A 19,919-nucleotide genomic window follows, 5' to 3' on the forward strand; every position below is an offset into this window, starting at 1 on the left:
TAGGGAAAAGTCTTTAAGCCCAGGCTGGGCTGGAACTCATTGTGTAGGCGAGGATGACCTCGACCTCCTGAGCCTCCTGCCTCTACCTTCTAAGTGCTGGGTTTATGTGGGGCTGGGAAGTAAACTCAGGACAAGTGAATCCTCTACCAACCAATCCCCAGCCCAGGAAACTTTTTTTTTTGGGCAGGGATGAGGGGTGGGGGGTGGGGTGGATAGCCAAGGATGGTCTGGAACTCACAGCAGTCCAGATTCTGAGATTACAGGTTCGACCACCACACTCAGGTCAAGAATCATTTGTTACAGTTCTGTAGTGTCCCCAAGGTGCTTTCGGGAACACAAAAATGGGGTACAGGCTGCTCTTTCCTGGAGAGAAGGCTCCAGGCACTGCCAAGCTTCAGACAGGACAGGGATATAGGCTCCTTCCTGACCCTGTTTTTATTTTATTTTATTTTTTTGACGTGTATGCGTGTGTGTGCTCACATACAAGTATATGTGTATTTATTATGTATGGGCATAGATGTGTGTTCGAGCACACATGCACATGTATGCCGTTAGTATAAGGAGCCAGGATTGACACTGGACTTCATCCTCAATCGACCTCCGCCCTGTACTGAGACAGGGCCTCTCAATGAGCCCAGAGCTCACATATTTGCCTGATCTAGCTGACCAGCTTGCCCTGGGGATTCTCTGTCTCCTCCTATGTGCTGGGATGACAGGCCGGCTGTCATTCCCAGCCAACATTTGTGTGGTGCTGGGACCAGAGCTCCAGGGCTCACTCTTGCACAGCGAACAGCCCCACTGAGCCTCCTCCCCCGCCCCCTTCAGGACCCTCTTGTGGGCAGGGGAGGAGCCATTGCGACACACTGCTCACTCACACTTGCCTCCCCTCCATGTCAATGTCTCTTACCATCCTCACGTTCAGGCTGTAATCCCAACCTTCGGCCTGACTCAAAGTGATTAGACCCTGCTGTGTGGTCTCTGGTCCCAGCACACAGCACCACAGTCAGACTGAATCTCTAAACTGACAGCCAAGACTGAATATCATATGGAACCCTTCAAAGATTCTGCTAGAGTGAAAAAAACTCCTCTTGTAAAAAGTGGAGAATGGGCTGGACAGTGGTGGGGCACACCTTTAATCCCAGCACTCGAGAGGCAGAGGCAGGTGGATCTCAGTGAGTTCGAGGCCAGCCTGGTCTACAAAGCGAGTTCCAGGACAGCCAGGACACAGAAAAATCCTGTCTCGGGGGTCGGGGAGAATGGAGAATGGGTGAGAAATGGCAGACAAACAGACAGACAGGCAGACACACACACACACACACACACACACACACACACACACACACACACACACACCTACCTAACTCCCTCAACCCCAGCACTTGTGAGGAGGCCAGCCTGGGCTACATAGCAAGAACCTGTCTCAACACACAAATAAAAAAAAAAAAAGCCCACAAGTAAGAAATTAGATGAGTTGCCAGGTGTATGTCTACAATCCCAATGCTTGAGAGGGAGGAAGCAGGAGAATTGGAGGATTTAGGAGCTCAAGGCTAGCCTAAGCTACGTAGTGGGTTCCAAGATAGCCTGGAACACATGGGCCCTTGTCTCAGTAACACTGAAAAAAGTTAGCTACATTGTGATTATAAGTTTCTATGTGATGGTTGTAGCCAGGGATACCTCAGCCCCTGGCCCCATGGGACAAATAGGGTAACTTCCAACCAGTTCTGCATTCTTCATCATCATCCTCCTCCCTTACATCCTCTCCTCAGTCCCACAGAACTCCACACGCAGGGTCCTTCCAGCTGGGCAGGTGCTCGGCTGCTCAGGATCAAGGTTAGTTCTCTGGTTGGTGTGAGGGCAGAGGCCGACCCCTGCCAACTGCACCCGGGTGAACGTCCCTAGATTCCCCTCCATCCTCAGTCTCCTTTTCCTTGGTCTTCTTTTTTCTTTTTCTTTTTCTTCCATTCTAGCAAATTCTGAAGGCAGGGGGATTCAGGCTCAAGGGCTCCCTCAGAGGCACCCACTTCCTGTAGAGGCAGAGGCCGGGGTGACTTTGTGGTGATTTGTGGTGAAGCCGAGTATAGGGATGTACCTCTTTCCGGATTGTTCCCGGAGTTGTTAGGGCAGGAGCCTGAGCTGCAGCTGCCTGGAAACCAGACGCTGGACACTGAGAAGCAGACAGATTTATTCCGTGTGGCTGTCTGGAAAGAGGAATACAGAGGTGACATCCCCACTCCCACACCACCCCAACACCAGTCCATCCTCGGAATCCTAATATGGGAGTTAGGTTTAAATAGAAGACTAGAAGGCAAGGGATGCTCTAAACCGTTCTGCTAAAGATGGCCCTGCCCACACTGACCCATCTCCAGCAGGGCGCTCTGATACTAGTCAGCCCCTGGTGACCTCTCTTCCTGGGAGATAGACTCCTGCTGATGCCAGGCTTTGGCTTTCTTTCTCCTAACAGATTGGGGAAATTCCACTTCCTAGGGTTCCGTTGTCTGAATTGTGTGAGGGCCAAAGGGAGGAGCACCGGTGTCTCTTGAGGATGTCTGCATTCTGAGCTGCAGGGGGCTCAGGGGCCGCTCACAACAGCCTGTAACTCCAGCTCCAGGGCATGCAATGCCAGAAGGTGCTCTCTTTTGGCCTCCTTGGGTACCCACACGCATGCACACACACAGCCCAAACACAGGCCACAAGTAGAAATAAATCTTTTTAGAGCTGGGTGGTAGTGGCACACACCTTTAATCCCAGCATTCCCCTTCAGAGGCAGGCGGATCTCTGAGTTCGAGGCCAGCCTAATCTACAGAGCGGGTTCCAGGTCAGCCAGGGCTACACAGAGAAACCCTGTCTCGAAAAACTTTTTAAAAAGGCTGTCTTCGCCAGGCGGTGGTGGCGCACGCCTTTAATCCCAGCACTCGGGAGGCAGAGCCAGGCGGATCTCTGTGAGTTCGAGGCCAGCCTGGACTACCAAGTGAGTTCCAGGAAAGGCACAAAGCTACACAGAGAGACCCTGTCTCGAAAAACCAAAAAAAAAAAAAAAAAAAAAAAAAGGCTGTCTTCATTCCTGCCAGGACAGTAGGTTGTGACTGAGCCTCCAGCCTGACCAGGGTCACCTGGCTGTACACACAGCTGAGCCTCATTTCCTACTCCTTCTCCCAGGGATTCAGTGACAGCCACGAGTCCCTTCCTTCCAGCCCGTGGTTCTGTGTTTTCCCCTTTACAGGGTTTGGTTTCTAACATGACCCTCAACTCCAGTATCCTCACCAACTGGACAATCTATCCACTGGACACTGAGGCCGCAGTACGCAGCCATCTAGGGGGCTGGGAGGCCCATGATGATGGCCGCCATGATGGACACATGACTTTCAGCTCTTCAAACTTCACAGTCCCCACGTTTTATGTGGGCAGCTTCTCCATTCCCTCGGGAATCCCAGACCTACCACAGGACACCTTCATTCAGTTTCCTGGATGGACCAAGGTATGTGTCTTCTTGGAAAGAGTTTGAATCAAGCCTCAAGCACTTGGTTCTTAGTATCTGAGAAGGAATCGGAAGACTGTTAGGATGCTGTGTGCCATTGGGAGGCTTTTCTGCTAGGTCACACTCAAGGATCAGGACCATGGCAGATCGAAAGGGACCAGTGTCCAGCGTACAGGTGTCCTTCTCTGCCCTGTTTTTTGGTTTTTTTTTTTTTACTAACAACTTGTTTCAGTGAACGGTAGCTCACTTGCTTCCTCCAGGAAGAACTAAGGCCTATTTATTTATTTGTTTGTTTGTTTTAATTTCATTTATTTATGGTGTGCATTTGCGTGTGTTGTTCATATGCACCTGCCACGGCACACGTGTGGAGGGCAGATCACAGCCCATGGGAGTCAGCTCTCTCCTTCCACCATGTGGGTCCTGGGGCTGAACTCAGGTCATTAGACTTGTTAGCAAGCACCCTCAGCCATGGAGTCATCACACCATCCCCAGGTCCTCTTTAGATGCTGCTTATGAAGGGAACAGTTTTTTTGTCTACATAGGTTCTCAAGTAGTCCAGGTTAGCCTTGGATTTGCTATGTAGCCAAGAATGTCCTTGAACTTCTGATGGTCCTGTCTCTACCTCAGGTGCACACCATCATACCTGGCTTTAAAATGTTTGCTTTTTCAGCCAGGCAGTAATATCATACAACTTTAGTCCCAGCACTTGGGAGGGCAGAGGCAGGTAGATCTCTGAGTTCAAGGTCAGCCTGGTCTACAAAGTGAGTTCCAGGACAGTCAGGGCTATGCAGAGAAACCCTGTAAAAAAAAAGCCACAAAAAAAAAAAAAAAAAAAAAAAAAAAAAGAGGAGGCTGGAGAAATAACTCAGCATCTAAGAGTGTGCACTGCCCTTGCAGAGGACCAAAGTTTGTTCCCAGCACCCACATGGTGCCTCTTCACTGTCTCTAACTCCAGTTCCAGGGGATCCGATGCCCTCTTCTGTCCTCCATGGGTGCAGCTTGCACAGACACATACGATACAATAAGTCTTGTGAAAATTATATAAAGAAATTGACTATTGCACAAAGAAAGTAATCAAGCTGGGGATAAATACATTAAAATATCTTAGTGATGCCAGGAAGTGGTGCATGCCTTTAATTCCAGCACTCAGGGAGGCAGAGGCAGGTGGATCTCTGAGTTTGAGGCCAGCCTGGTCTACAGAGAGAATTCCAGGACAGCCAGGACTACACAGAGAAATCCTGTCTTAGAAGACAAAAAAAGAAGAGAAAAAAATTCTTAGTGCTGAGGGGCGGTGGTGGGGAAAGATTCTTAGTGACAGATTAATTAATGATTGGAAAAATGCAGATTAAAACGTATAATAAAAAGCCAAGTGTGGTGACACACACTGGTACAAGCAGTCCTTGAGAGGTTGGAGGCAGGAGAATCAGAAATTCAAAGTTATCCTCTGGTGCAACATAGTGTTGGAAATGAGATAACAACAAACTGGGAGACTAGAGAAAACAAAGCAGTGATTAATAACAATTAACTAACAATAAAAATAATAACAATTAACAATTTAAAAACAGTTGTGCAGAGCGAGACTCAGGCACAGAGAAAAGGCAGATGGCTGGGGGCGGACTGGCTCATGACTGGTTTATGAAGTCCAGGACCGTGAGAAATCCCTGCCCTCTCTTCCCTTGGGCCAGGACGTCCTCCCCGCCTGTTGGTTTAGCACACCAAGCCTTATCTAATGAATACCCTGGATCTCAGGACGCCCCCGTTTTGGAATTGGGCTCAGGACGCCCCCGTTTTGGAATTGGGCTCAGGGTTCTGAGATAGCCAGTGCTAACTGCCAGCTACGGGGGAGGGGCCGGTGCTTCCTGCTGTTTGTCGCTCTGATGAACTCCAAGTGCACCTCACACTAAAAATGGACCGTAGCAATGTATTTCTTACAGTATCAAGTTCGAGGCCAGTCTGGGCTGCCCGAGGAACTCTCAAAACAAAACAAGAGCCATTGGTCCATTCGAGTTGCCCACCCCTCCCCCGCCCCGCCCCCCCCCCCCCCCCCATCCCAGCGCCCTGGGAGTGAGTCGCCATTGTCCTCTCGGCTGATTCACCGTGTACCAAGTGTAGCCAGGCTTCTTCTGTGTGTTGGTCCTCACCACGGTCTCCTCAGTCTAAGCTCTGCCTGCCCAGTAAGCTTGGCCCTTCTCTAGCCTGTCCCTGGGGACCCCTCCGTTCTGACTGCCACCAGGTGGGACTCCTGTTCCCTGGACTCCTGTGACTCCCTGCCCAGTGCTCTCTAGAAGAAAGGCTCACTTCTTCCTTCTTCCTGGGCACCAAACCCCTGTTGTCACACTTTGTCTGTCTGCGGCTCATCAACCTTTTCCTCCCTTTTTGCAGCAAAGACGCAATATCTGGGGCTCTAGGACCCGAGAACAGGACGTGCAGCCCTGGCTCTTCCCCCGCAGCTGGCAGGGACTCTGCCTCCCAAGCCACCTTTGGCTTCTCCCCCTCCAAGTAGAACCTACAGCGAGGAATGAAAGGGTGAAGGGCGCTTTGGGGAGGTGTGCAGGCTGCTGGGCCGGGGGCTGCTGGGCCGGGGGCTGCTGGGCCCTGCCGGTTTTGTGCTTGGCACTTTGACAACACTCTCTCAGCTGTCATGCTGCAGAATGTTCTCTTGTTACTTGAGCTTTAGCACAAAATACCAGCTTTGGCAGCCCAGCCCACCAGCCTTGGCTATTCACAGCTGACAATTAAAGAGACAACAGAGGGTGGGGGTATAGTTTGGTTGATAGAGGCTTGTTTTGTGTGTGTGGGCTCGGTCCTCAGCACCACATAAAACTAAGCAAAGTGGTGCAGTCCCAGGACTCAGACGGTGGAGAGGAGGATACTAAATTCAGGGTCATTTCAGCCACATAGCAAGTTCAAGGCCAGCCTGGGCTACATGGGACCTTGGTTTGACCTCTGGTTCCACCTTGATTTTGTTTTGTTTTGCTTGTTTGATGTTATTTCACTGTTTATTATTACTGTCAACATCTGGGTGATGTGTATGTGTGGATGCAGGAGTCACAGGTACTGTCAACGTGTGTGTGTGTGTGTGTGTGTCTGTGTGTGTCTGTGTGTCTGTGTCTGTGTCTGCTGGAGTCACAGGACAACTTCTTAGCATCAGTTCTTTTCTTTCACTTTAGATTTTAGGGATCAGACTGAGGTCTTCGGGTTTTCACAGCAAGCCCTTTTACTTGCTGAGCCAACTTCCCTGCCCCGCCTTGTTTTTTGAGGCAAGGTCTCTCTCTCACTGGGGACCTGGTTCAGATTCAGCTAGGCCTGCTGGCCAGTCGTCCCCTCCCCCACCCCCAGATCCTCTAGTCTCCATCCCCCCCAGCGCTGGCATTATAAGGAACTAACACTCTATTTAGTGAATGAAATCAGTGATCAACGTGATTCGTGAGATAAAAGCATCAGTTCTGATTACTCTGGCTTTTCTTGGGTCGGATGTGGCTTTCTGGTTAATCGAGCGTGCTCAGCGAATTCCAGTGGTAAGGGGTAAGGGTGCCTGCTCTGTCCACACAGGTCAACACCCTGTCTGCACCGTGTCCCAGCTGACTGTTAGACTCCCTCAAAGAGACATGTTCTCCAGGGCTTCGGTGATGGGTCAGAGTGTGTGAGTCATGCATGACGTGTCTTGTTGTGCTGAGGCAATGGCATTTATCCTGCTCATTTCCTTGGATGAACATTAAAATATTATGGCAAGCCATGCACGGTTATAATCCCTGCAAATGGGAAGCAGAGGCAGTCAGATCTCTGGAGTTCAAAGCCAGCCTGGTCTACATAGTGAGTTCTAGGATACCCAGGGCTATTTAGAGAGACTGTGTCTCAAACAACAACAACATAGCTATGTCATGAATCAGGTATGGTAATGCACACTTTTGATGCCAGCTCTCAGAAGCTGCATAATGAACTCCAGACCAGTCAAGGCTACATAGTGAGAATCTGTCTCAAAAGAAAAAAAAAAAGTCATGGGTAAAAATAGCTCAGTGGTAGAGCACTTGCCTAGTATGCATAAGGTCTTGGGTTCAGTTCCCTGCACCACAAAAAAAAGAAAAGAAAAAGAAAAACATTATTCAGTCTTCTCCCATTTCTATGCTTTTATACCAGGTGTGTGAGAAAACATGATGGACAGGGCAAGAAGGACCCGCTCTGGCCACCAAAGCTGTGCTTTGAAGAGCTGAGAGTGTAAATGAAACACTTTTCATTTGGGCATGGGTGGGGCAGTTTGCTGGTCATTAAACTCAGCAAATTAGACTCCCTGCATGTTAGGAAGGTACTCCACCAAACCTGCTGTTGTTGTTGTTGTTGTTGGAGAAAGGCTTTCTCTTTGTAGCCCTGGCTATTCTGGAACTTGCCTTCTTGCTCTGTAGACCAGACTGGCCTCAAACTCACAGAGATCTACCAGTCTCTGCCTCCTGAGTGCTGGGATCAAAGGCGTGCACCACCACTGCCTAGCCCAACCCTACATTTTAATTCATTTGTTTTGAGGAGGGGGCGGGCACAAGAGTGTCCCAGCATACACAAGGAGGTCAGAGGACAACTTGCAGGAGTCATCCCCCCCCCCCCCCCCCCCCCCCCCCCCCCCCGCCATGTGGGTCTCAGGGATCAAACTCCAGTCACCATTTGGTGGTAAGTGCTGACTCACTGAGCTGTCACACCAGCTTCAAGTATTTTTTTTTAAAAGAGAGTAATCTTATACTCAAGATGTTTAAGAGGGAGTGGCTGGAGTGCACCATATAAACCGAGCATACTGGCACATAATCCCAGCACTTAAGAGGAAGCCTGGTGGTGGTGGTGGTGGTGGTGCACACTTTTAATCCCAGCACTTGGGAGGCAGAGGCAGGTGGATCTCTGTGAGGTCAAGGCCAGCCTTGTCTACAAATCAAGCTCCAGGACAGCCAGAGCTATACAGAGAAACCCTGTCTCAAAAAAAAAACAAAAAAAAAAAAAACAAAAGTAGTGTAGGCAGACTTTTCTGTCCCACCAGACAGTTCCCAAATAACCACACAGAGACTTATTATTGATTATAAATGCTTAGCCATTAGCTTAGTCTTGTTACTAACTAGCTCGTACACTTTAAATTAACCCATTTTTATTCCTTTACTTACTGCCACATGGCTCATTGCATGTTACCACATTTTGTGCATGTCCTGCTTCCTCTGTAGCTTCCTGGCATCTCAGACTCTGCCATTCTTCCCAGTGTCCTCCTAGTCTGGCTCTCCCACCCAATCTCTTCCTGCCCAGCTATAAGCCAGTCAGCTCTTTATTAGCCAGTGAGAGTAACACATATTCACAGTGTACAAAGATTGTTCCACAGCAAAGTGGGGGAAGATGTATTAGAAGTTCAAGGTCATCCTCCAGGTACATATCAGGTTCAAGGCCAGCCCAGAATACATGAGATCCTGACTCAAAATTTTAAAAAAGGAACAAATATTGTAAAAGAATGTGGGGCCAGAAAAAAGAGTCAGAAGTTAAGAGCACTTACTGCTCTTGCAGAGGACCTAGGATCGATTCCTGGCACCCACCTGGTGGCTCACAGCTGTCTGTAACTCCAGTTCCAGGGAATTTGACACCCTTTTCTGGCCTCCATGAGTTCCTGCATGTACATGGCATATATAAACACACACACACATATAAATAAATCTTTTTTGTTTTTATTGATTGAATTTTACTTTTGTGAGACAGGGTCTTATTATGTAGCCTTGACTGACTAGGAACTCAATAAGATCTTCCCGAGTGTGTGCTGGGATTAAAGGCATGTGCCACCACACCTAGCCAAATATTTTTAAATGAATTAATAAGGTTAGAGAGCTACCTCTTTGGAAAAAGTGCTTGCTAGGCAAGCAGGAGGACATAGGTTCAAGCCCCAGCTCATGTGTCAGAAGCTGCATTTGGTGGTGGTGCTCGCTTGTAGTCTTAGCTGGGGAAGTGAAGAGAGGCAGGTCCCTGGCCAGTTTGCTAGCTGTCCTGGAGCTTGATTTGTAGACAAGGCTGGCCTTGACCTCACAGAGATCCAACCTGCCCGTCAGTCACTCGTGGACTGACACCGCCCAAACCTTTCTTTCTTCCAGTTGAATGTTTTGGGTGTTTGTTATGGTAACAGACAGTATCACAGAATACCTCCTAAAATACGCAGCAACCCAAAAGCTGTTTCACTTTACTACTAAGAGCTGGGCAGGTGTAATGCACACCACCTGCAGATAGCCGAGGTAGCTATGAAGGAAGCAAAGTTAATTTCCCTGTGTATTTCAGGGGATCTGTTACGTCTTATCTCTACGTGTGCCCCTTTACCTTATAAAATCGAGCTTTCTCTCACCACAGAGAGTCATGAGTGATGAGTGAGAATCTTTTAACCTTGGGAATTGGCCTCTGTTTCCCAGTTTGAACCCCCCAAGGACCTAGACTTCCTTTTAGTGTGACTTATTGGCCCTTAGTTTGTCGTTTTTGGTTTTGTTAGACAGGGCCTCACTATGCTGCCTGGCTGTCCTGGAACTGGCTGCATAGACCAGGCTGGCCTACAACTCAGAGATCCATCTGTCTCTGCCTGATGGGAGTGCTGGGATTAAGGGCTTGCACCACCACGCTAAGCCTATTTCCACTTTTTTAAGGAACTTCTGAAGATCTTAAAACAGTATTGAGGGCCAGGCGTGGTGATGCACACCTTTGCTGAGAACTCCAGAGGCAGAGGTAGGTGAATCTCTGAATTCTAGGCCAGCCTGGTCTACATAGTGAGACCCTGTCTCAACCAAAAACAAAACAAACAATGGTATTGAAAGTTTCACTCTAGGGTCTGGAGAGAGGGCTCAGAGGTTAAGATCACTGGCTGCTCTTTCAGAGGATCTGGGTTCAGTTCCCAGCACTCACATGACAGCTCACATCTGTCTGTAACTCCAGTTCCAGGGGACCTGACGCCCTCACACAGACAGACATGCAGGCAAAACACCAATGCATGTATGAAATAAACATTTTTTTAAAAAGGAAGCTGCATTCTAAATTCTCCTGAGAAGAGTGACCTTATCAAGGTAAGTTCACACACACACACACACACACACACACACACACACACACACACACACACACACACAGATCTATGTGATCAACTGAGAAGTAGGTCAGGCACTTCCAAGAACTTCAGCATTGCTGTTACCTTAGAGTTAATGGCAGAGGGCAGAAGTGTGTGCCGGGGTCAAGATGGTCAGAGATGGCCTTTTTCATGAACCCCAGAAGCTGGGGCTGCCATGGGGCACCCCCCAGCCACTGACTCTTCTGTTATTAGTGCTTGTCCCCAGCCCCCTGAAGTCACCTCATTAACATAAACCTTTGGGTTTATCAAGAATAATTTACCAAGAATAGCTTCAGCGTATTTCTTTCTTCTTGGTCTTTGGTGACAGGGTTTCACACTTAGCCTAGGCTAGCAAGAGTCCTTCCACTGGACTGTACTGAAGAAAGAGAACCGACTTCCACAGGTTTCCTCTGATGTCCATACTCATGACTGTGGCATGTATATTGCCCCCCCCAACAAGTAAATAAATCTTAAAAAAACCAACTCTGAATTGAGAGTAGAGGACCATGAAATAACCTGTTCAGTGGGGCTCTGAGTCACCTCTTCACCGTGTCTTTTCATTTGTTTTATTTTTAGACTTTTAATTTTTTATTCTATCTGTATGAGTGTTTTGCCTTCATGTATGTGCACCACACATGTGCCTGGTTCCCGTGGAGGTCAGAAGAGGCGAGAATAGGATCCCCTGGAACTGAAGTTACTGGTGGCTGTGAGCGACTGTGTGGGTGCTGGGAACAACCCAGGTCCCTTGTAGCCCCTCTTCACCGTGTCTTGTCTCGGGAAGAATTGTCAGCAGATATGACCTAATGAGTTGGCTGAGTAGATGCTGAACACATATGTAATTTATACAATAGTGTGTGTGTGTGTGTTCATGTGAGTATGTATTTTTTTCCATCTTTTTTATAGCGAGTCTGTGCTAGAGCCCCCAAATGGTTGACAGACCAGTCAACAAACAAACGACATACCCACCACTGGTAATAACTACAGGAGGAGGGAGGTTAACGGGCTGGTGAGTGGCCGAGATGAAGAGGTCGTGACGGTACCCTCTGAGGAGGTCAGGAACTGCAGCTGTGCACTGTGAGCTGCACATGGGGAGACAGTGCTCGGGTCTGAGGACGCTGAGGAAGATGAGCAAGTGTGGGTGTCAGTGTGATGGGGACAGGTGTGGTGCCTGCTGAGCGAGGACGCTGGGGAGGTGGGGAGGCCGGAGCACAGTGGGAGGGTGAAGACTGGCGTGTGAGCCCCCGGGGTTGCCTGCATGTGTTCGCACACATGTGTTCGCACAGCGGAAGAGACCGGGCTCTGCAGTTCACAGAGGACGTCAAGGCCTGAAAGGAGGGTACAGTCGTCTCAGACAGCGCTGACCAGGGCTCTGTATCAGTTATTTTCTCATAGCTCTGAATACATTCCTGATAAAACAAATCCACGAAAAGAAGGGTGTGCTCACCTTTAACCCCAGCACTCGGGGCAGAGGCAAGTGATCTCTGGTTAGAGGCCAGCTGGGCCTATATAGTAAGTTCCAGGCCAGCCAGAGCTGCAGAGTGAGGCCTTGTCTCAGTAAATAGATAGCAGGATTTCTTTGGCTCACAGTGTGAGTACAGTCCATCAGGTGGAGAAGGAGGAGGCAGCACAAGGCAGCCGGTCACACTGTGTCCACAGGAAGCAGATGTGACTGCTGTGCTCAGCACTTTCTCTTTTATACATTCGGGACCCCAGCCCGTGGGATGGTGCTGCCCACTTCAGGGTGGCTCTCCCTCCTCAGTTAAACATGTCTAGAAACTCCCTTATAGGTACATCCAGAGATGCGTGTCCATGGTGATTCTACATCCAGCCAAGTTGATGATGCAGCTGAAACATCACAGGCTCACTGTAGGGACTGGCCATGAGGATGGAGAGAGATAGGGGGATGGGTTCTGATGAAACCACTGTCTTCAGGGAGCCTGTTTATATTTAAATTTGATTCAAAGTGAAAATTGGGCCCATGACATGGCTCAGTGGGTAATCTGGCTGCCACCAAGCCGGAGGACCTCAGTTTGATCCCTAGGACCCACACGTAAAAGGAAAGAACCAATCCCTACAAGTTGTCTTCTGACCACAACATGTGTCATGACACACACACACACACACACACACACACACACACACACACCACATGTAATAAAACATTTTAAAGTAGACATTAGTTTATTGTCAAAGCTGAAAACCATTCTCCTTTGTACTCCTGCACTGGCTCCTGCTCTAACACACCATGAAGGCTGCACACATGCTCAGCCTGTGGCCTTGCAGCTCTGTTCTCCCATAAGATGAGTGTGTGTGACTCAGACTCAAGGTACAGAACAGACATGTAGGGTTTGGGGTGTGGCTCAGTTGGCCGAGTGCTTATCTAATCTGCTTAAAACCCTGGATTCAGTCTCCAGCACTCCTGACTTCCTAAGCCAGGTGGTCCATGCATGTAATCCTAGCACTCTGGAGGTAGGAGCCAGAGGATCAAGGTCATCCTCAACTATATCGTGTGTTTGAGGCCATTCTGGGCTGCATGAAACTGATCATGTGTCAAAAAAAAAAAAAAAAAAAAAACAATCTGGAAACATTTTCAGTAGCAAAGGAATACATAGGCATATTCTGGGTTTTTTGTTTTGTTTTGACAGGGTTTCTCTGTGTAGTTTTGGTGCCTGTCCTAGATCTCATTCTGTAGACCAGGCTGGCCTCGAACTCACAGAGATTTTCCTGGCTCTGCCTTCGAGTGCTGGAATTAAAGGCGTGCGCCACCACCGCCCGGCCTCATAGGCATATTCTGAATGTAGCTTGGTGGTAGCAATACACAGGCCCTGCTTTAATCCCTAGAACTGAAGGAAAATCAGGGAGCAGGGAATGATGTATTAGTCAGGCATGATAGCACATGCCTGTAATCATAATCGCAGCATACAAGAGGCTAAAGTAGAAGGATCATGAATTTGAGATTAGCCTGGGCTACAAAAAAGTCTCAAAAACTAATGGGTATATCCATACCATTGAATGGCATGTGCTATTTAAAATGACAATGCGTTTGTCCACTTATTTGCGTCTGTATATGTGTGAGTGTGTGGGGTACATGTGTGCACGTGCGTGCTCCTGCACAAGGGCGGAAGTCAGAGGAGTACAGATGTCCTGTTCTGTCTCTCTCCCCGCTTATTCCCTTGAGACAGGGTCTCTCACTGAGCCTGGAGCTAGGCTGACTGAGAGCAGGTCCCAGTGAACCTCTCGTCTCTGCCCCAACAGAACTGGGTTCCAGGCAGGGGGATGACCACACCTGACTCCTTTATGTGATAGCTGGGGATTTGAACTTGGGTCCTCATGCTTGCCCAGCAAGTGCTGTCACCCACTGGGCCATCTTCCCAGCCTGTTTATGTACAGTGATATGTAGCTAAAAATTAGTCAAAACGAATGCATGGCAAATGAAATCAGGAGCTGGTCTCTGACTGTGAAAACAAGGTTCTGGTAGAGATGGAGCTGATAAAGTCTGGGTGAAACTGTTTAGGGCTTATGCCTTTTAGGAAGACAGAGGAAGACAACAGATCCCATGGCAAAAACAAGAGTAAAGTAGTTCTGAGAACTTCGAAACTGCCACCTTCTCTAAATGACTTAATCCAACCGACAGGCCCTTATGAGTCGCTGACCTCCTTCTGTGGGCCGTGATGCCAAGAGCTTCGGTTTCAGGGTTGTAAGGGGCGCTCAGATCCGCCCGGGAGCACAGCCCCTGCACCAGGTGCTGGGGTGACCACCAGAAATGTGCTGTTGCCCCCTCGGCTGGCCTGAAATTCACAACAGTCCTCCTGCGGGAGCCTCCCAAGTGCTGAGATTACAGCACCCGCCCACACACCCTTACGTTCATCTTGGGATGTTTGGAGGACAGTTCTCAGACTGTGGGCTTTATGCACATCAGATAGCGTCTGTGGGGCAGAAAGAGCAGGGAGACTCACCTGCCGGCGCCTGTGGCAGCAGTGACTAGAGAGGACTGGTGTACAGACAGACAGGCAGTACCTGGGAGCCAGGGTAGAGCAGGAATGCACTGAGGTGTGCTCCAGGACTGAGATCGGCAGCATCTGGAGTCTGGGGCTCCATGTGCATTTTTCTTATAGTGGAAATTGGCATTTGGGGCAGGCTCTGCCGTTCTTCCCACCCATTTTCCACCCACCATGAGATAGCGGGATGCTGGACTAAGGGGACCTGATCCTCAGGCCATCTCTGAGGGGCATCTCTTGCCCCCTCTGTTACTAGTGTTTCCTTGGCTGATGGTCTCTCTCTCTCTCTCTCCAGGGTCAAGTGTGGATCAACGGCTTTAACCTTGGCCGATACTGGCCCAAACGGGGCCCACAGGTGACCTTGTTTGTGCCGAGGCATATCCTGACGACTTCAGCCCCAAACAACATCACGGTGCTGGAGCTGGAGCTGGCTCCCTGCGGTGATGGGACCACAGAGCTGTGTACAGTGGAGTTTGTTGACAGGCCAGTCATTGGCAGGTCCCTGGCCAACAGGTTTCCAGGTTGGTCTGATCAAGACTCATGGCTGAACCTCCTGTGATGACTGAGCCTCTAGGACCACAGCCCTGCACTGACTACATGGATCATCCTTTTCTGGCTACAGTGGAAGATAAATTTATGGGGTGTGTGTGTCCTTCTGGTGTCTCTGCAGCCTTACATTGCCTGACCACAAGAGTGGCCACCAGGAAGGCTGAAGGGAGTAGTCATCACAGGAACACACACAGTTGGAGTATTGTGCAGACTTGGATCAAAACTTGAATGATGTCTCTTCGTTTGATTTGAAACAATCATGTCGTCTTTCCGTTGAATAAAGTTTGTACTCAAGTGGCGATGGTGGTGTTGTTACTATCGGGCAGGTATTAAACTCCGTGGTCTGACTGAAATCTCAACTAGACTTGAGTGGGCTGGGTGAAGCCACTTCACTAGCTTGAGGTTCAAAGTGGGTAGCAGAGAATCCTGGTTTGGGCTAGCCAACGGTTGCTTTTCTGACCCTGATTTGACTGTTTCTGAATCTCTATACTATCTACTAGGTAGGAAATCTACAGAAACCATCTAAATGATTAACAGTTGCTCCAAGTAGGTGGTACGGTCCCTCTACACAATTGACTAGGGTTGTACCGTGTGTGTGTGTGTGTTTATGTATGCATGCAGATGCATGTGTATGCATATATGTGTGTAGGACTGAGGTTCATGTTGGGTGTCATTGCTCAGGAATGCCTTAGTGTCTAGGCACATGTAAGATTTATAAAATATAATACTGCTTGTGTTTGAGACCCTGCTAAGGTGGGGCTGGGATGTAGCTACATTGGCAAAACAACATGTTTACCATGCAGGAAACACCCTAGGACTCCACAAAACCAGGCATTCTAGTACACACCTGTAGCAGCATTCAAGAAGTGAGACAGGATCCAAGTTCAAAGTTTTTCTGAGCTACACAGTGGAGTCAAGGCCTTGAGGTACAAGTAATCATGTCTCAAAAAAAAAAAAATATGATTATATCTGAATGGTAAGCATTTGGGTAGTTGGTCCCTTTTTCTAACCTATACTTTAAAATGGGGGGGGGGGGTGTGTGCAACCACATCCATGTACAGATACTCATGCTATAGCATGCATGTGGAGGTCAGAGGACAATGTTGAGTGTTGAAACAGGATCTCCTATTCGACACTCACAGTGTACTGCGGACTAGCCTAGAAGCTTCGAGCCTTCTCCCAACTCCTCCTCTCCCCCCACAGGAACACTAGGATCACACTCTTGCACACTACTGCACCCAGCTGTTACACAGGTCCCAGAGGTTCAGACTCAAGTCTTCATGCTTGTTTGGCAAGTGCTTTTACCCACTGAGCCGTTTCCATAACCACCTTTTGTAAGATGAATTACTAAACGGTCTGATTAATAAAAACCCAGAGTCAGATATTGGGGTTAAATCTGAGAGATCAGAGGAATAAGACAAGCCACCGCCAACCTTACCTCACCGTCTCCTCAGTCTCCAAAGAGAGCTACTTCCTGTATACCCACACCTATATGCCTTTCTGTCCCTGCCATCTCACTTCCTCTCTCTGCCCAGCTACATCACTTCCTCTTCCTGCCCAAATCTGTCACTTCCTGTCTGTCTGTACAGACCTCCAGACCTTTATGGTTAACTAGTGTTGGAATTCAAGGTGTGTGCCATCACACCTGGCTCTGTTCCTAGTGTGGCTTTGAACTCACAGAGATCTGGATCTATCTCTGCCTCCTGAATGCTGGGATTAAAGGTGTGTGCTACCACTGCCTGACTTCTATGATTACTATAGTGGCTGACTTTTTCCTCTGATCCTCAGATAAGCTTTATTAGGGTGCACAATACATTGAGGGACACAATATATCACCATATTCTTTTGTTTTGTTTTTTTAAACAAAGTCCCATGTTGCCCAAGCTAGCCTTGAGTTCATCATGTAGCCAAGGATAACTGTTTTGTATTTGTTTTTTTCCTGTTTTTTGTTTGTTTGTTTGTTTGTTTTGTTTTGTTCCCCCAGAGACAGGATTTCTCTGTGTAACAACTCTGGCTGTCCTGGATCTCGCTCTGTAGACCAGGCTGGCCTCGAACTCACAGAGATACACCTGCCTCTGCCTCCCGAGTGCTGGGATTAAAGGTGGGCGCCACCACCGCCCAGCTGCCAGAGATAACCTTTAACTTCTTCTGATCCTCCTGACCTCCCTTCTTGATCACAAACATTTACCGCCATGCCATTTTTAGGCTACGCTGGGCATGGAACCCAGGGATTCAAGCGTGTTGGACAGACACTACTGACAGAACTACAGCTCCAGGCCTCTCCCCATGTCCAGTGCCATTTTCTGTTTGCCAGTCTGCCCATCTCTATTTTTTGATAATTCCAGTTTATTCTAAATGAAATTGCTTAGCACTGATCAGAGTCTGGGGGTCCACTTTTCCCCAACCAGCCTTGTGTCCTCTGTCAAGTGACAAGATCAGCAAACCGTTTCCTGTGATCTTTATTTCTTCCTTCTATGAAAAATCAAAGGTCATTTTCTGAGTCACAATGAGGATCTGTCTAGGCTATGGTACAATACCACACGTGGGCTGTAGGAACACCAGGTGACTGTCCAGGGTTAGGAGGGAACAAGCTGACTCTAGGTGACGGCGTCCCAGCCCCTGAAGGTCAGAGCAGCCCCTTGGCTTCCCTTGTCCCTCAGACTATCTGGAAATTTGCATTGAGAATTCTATACCATCCCCACTAGACACTTTTTTTTTGTTTTGAGACAGGGTTTCTCTGTGTAGTCCTGACTGCACTGGATCTCACTCTGTGGACCAGGCTGGACTGGAACTCACAGAGATCCACCTGCCTCTGCCTCCCAAGTGCTGGGATTAAAGGCATGCACCACCACAGGCTGAGGGGCTTACCCAAGTGTGAGGAAATGTCCCACAAACTTAGACCCTCCTGACTCCTAAAGGGACAGAATGTCCCCAAAAGCTAAAAACCAGGTCACTGGACCAAGGATGTGGCTTAGTTGCTTTGCCTAGCATGCATGAGGCCTGGGTTCCATCCCCATAACTGAAAAAAACAGGGTATTGTCGGGCACCCATGTAATCCTAAAACTCAGAAGTGGAGGCTGCAGGAGCCAAAGTTCAAGGTCATATCTGCATAGCAAGTTCAAGGTCAAAATAAAATTAGGGATAACACTAACAGGCCAGACTTTGTAATGGAAAACTCATGTTAGTCTCTCCCACCCCCCTTAATAACTGGCGTCAAGAAAGTGGTTCCCTTACATGCCGTGGTCTCCTCAAGTGTGGTCCCCACTTGGTAGGCTTTTTGGATTGCATCAATCCTGGAAGCATCTCAGCTCGCGCCTGCCACGGAGCATGTTGTTCTAGTTTCATTCTGTTGTGTTAGCACCTTGGCAAATAACAGCTGAAGAGAGAAAAGGTTTGTTTCAACTCACAATTCGCTTCCTTCAGGGCAGTTGAGGTGACAGGAGCTTGAAGCGAGTCACACACCCCACCGTCAAACGCAGACAGAGGTGAGTACATGAGTGCCTGCTTGCTTAAGCTTAGTTCAATTTTACCACATTGTGCTGTTTGAGACCCCTGCCCAGGGAATGGTGCCACCCACCGTGGGCTGGGTCTTCCCACATCAATTAATTAGACAGTCCATCATAGACATGCCCAAAGGCCACTGTAGTCAACTCCTCCTCACCAAGGCTCACGTCTCCCAAGTGAATCTACATTGTGTCTAGTTGACAAAGTTCAACAGCACACACATGTTCACTGGTTCTTTCCATCATGTTCTCCGCCTAAGCAGGGAAGCCTAAAGGTACCCGAGATGGTTCTCCACACGGCTCTGTTCAGTTCAGCAACATGGCGCTGCTCAGCCACTGTGCTAGGAAGAGCCTGCTAAGCAAAGGAGCCTGACTATGATGAGCCATGATATGAACCAAGGACTGGAGGTCGGGAAATGGCACCATCCAGAGAGACCATGGAACCATGACCTGGGACCGTGGTGGACACTCAGCCTATGGAGAAGGCTCCAGGCCCGGGCCTCCAGGGCTCCAGTGTGTCCCTCTTCAGGGTTCTGGTTCCTAAAACCACTGTGCTCTTGTTCTCAAGCAGCAAAGGTGACTTCCTGGCTCCAGTACAGTGACTTCCTGCCCACTGGGCATGTGTCACCATTACCTGCTGCTTTGATGGTGTCTGTGACTCTGTAGCAAGACACTGAAGGAAGCTGGAAGAGACATAAAGCAATTACTGTTCTTTCGTTTTTGAAACAGGGTCTCGTGCAGCCCAGGCTGGCCTCAAGTTCACTATGTAGCTGAGGATGACCTTGAACTTCTGATCCCCCTGCTTCTACCTGAATTACAAGTGTGATCCACCATGCTTGGTTTTATGCAATTCTGGGAGTCAAATCCAGGGTTTGTGTGCATGCTAGGTAAACTGTCTACCAGCAGAGAGCTACATGGAACAGACCAAATGGCCAGTCCAAGAGGGGCCTTTTGTCTTTCCTTTCTTTTTTCTTTCTTTTTTTTTTTTTTTTTTTTTTTGAGACAAGGTCTCTGTACATAGCGTTGGCTGTCCTAGAACTCACAGAGATCTGCCTGCCTCTGCCTTTAACCCTAACCCGAGTGCTGGGATTAAAGGCCTGCATCACAGCGCCCGGCAATAGAGGCTATTCTGAAAAACTGTTAACAGCATTCAGTTGCAATGTTTGTATCTGCCTGTCCGTTTCACTGACCGTTCAAGACTCTGACCAGAATTGAGTCCTATGATTTTGGGTCCGACCCCACTGGCAGAGGACAGGGCTTGGTCCAGACGAGGTTCACTTGGCCTCTGTTTTACAGCGAGC

At 48.7% G+C, this 19,919-nt stretch overlaps 1 protein-coding gene across 3 annotated transcripts in view; it reads left to right on the plus strand.

The window, feature by feature from the left end:
* The window catches only part of Glb1 (galactosidase beta 1), a 76,250-nt gene extending 60,836 nt beyond the window's left edge, over positions 1 to 15,414 (plus strand). For 2 of the 3 annotated variants that reach the window (XM_052723167.1, XM_052723186.1), the window contains 2 exons: positions 3,221 to 3,475; positions 14,862 to 15,414. In XM_052723167.1, coding sequence (XP_052579127.1) covers positions 3,221 to 3,475; positions 14,862 to 15,125 — 519 coding nt within the window. In that variant the 3' untranslated portion in view covers positions 15,126 to 15,414. The remainder of the gene's footprint in view (positions 1 to 3,220; positions 3,476 to 14,861) is intronic. The other variant, XM_052723177.1, reaches the window with a different exon arrangement.
* The last annotated feature ends 4,505 nt before the right edge of the window (positions 15,415 to 19,919 follow it).

This window comes from Peromyscus californicus, unplaced genomic scaffold, assembly GCF_007827085.1.
Source record: "Peromyscus californicus insignis strain IS unplaced genomic scaffold, ASM782708v3 Scaffold_11__1_contigs__length_118956290, whole genome shotgun sequence".
Classification (NCBI taxonomy): Eukaryota; Metazoa; Chordata; class Mammalia; order Rodentia; family Cricetidae; genus Peromyscus; species Peromyscus californicus.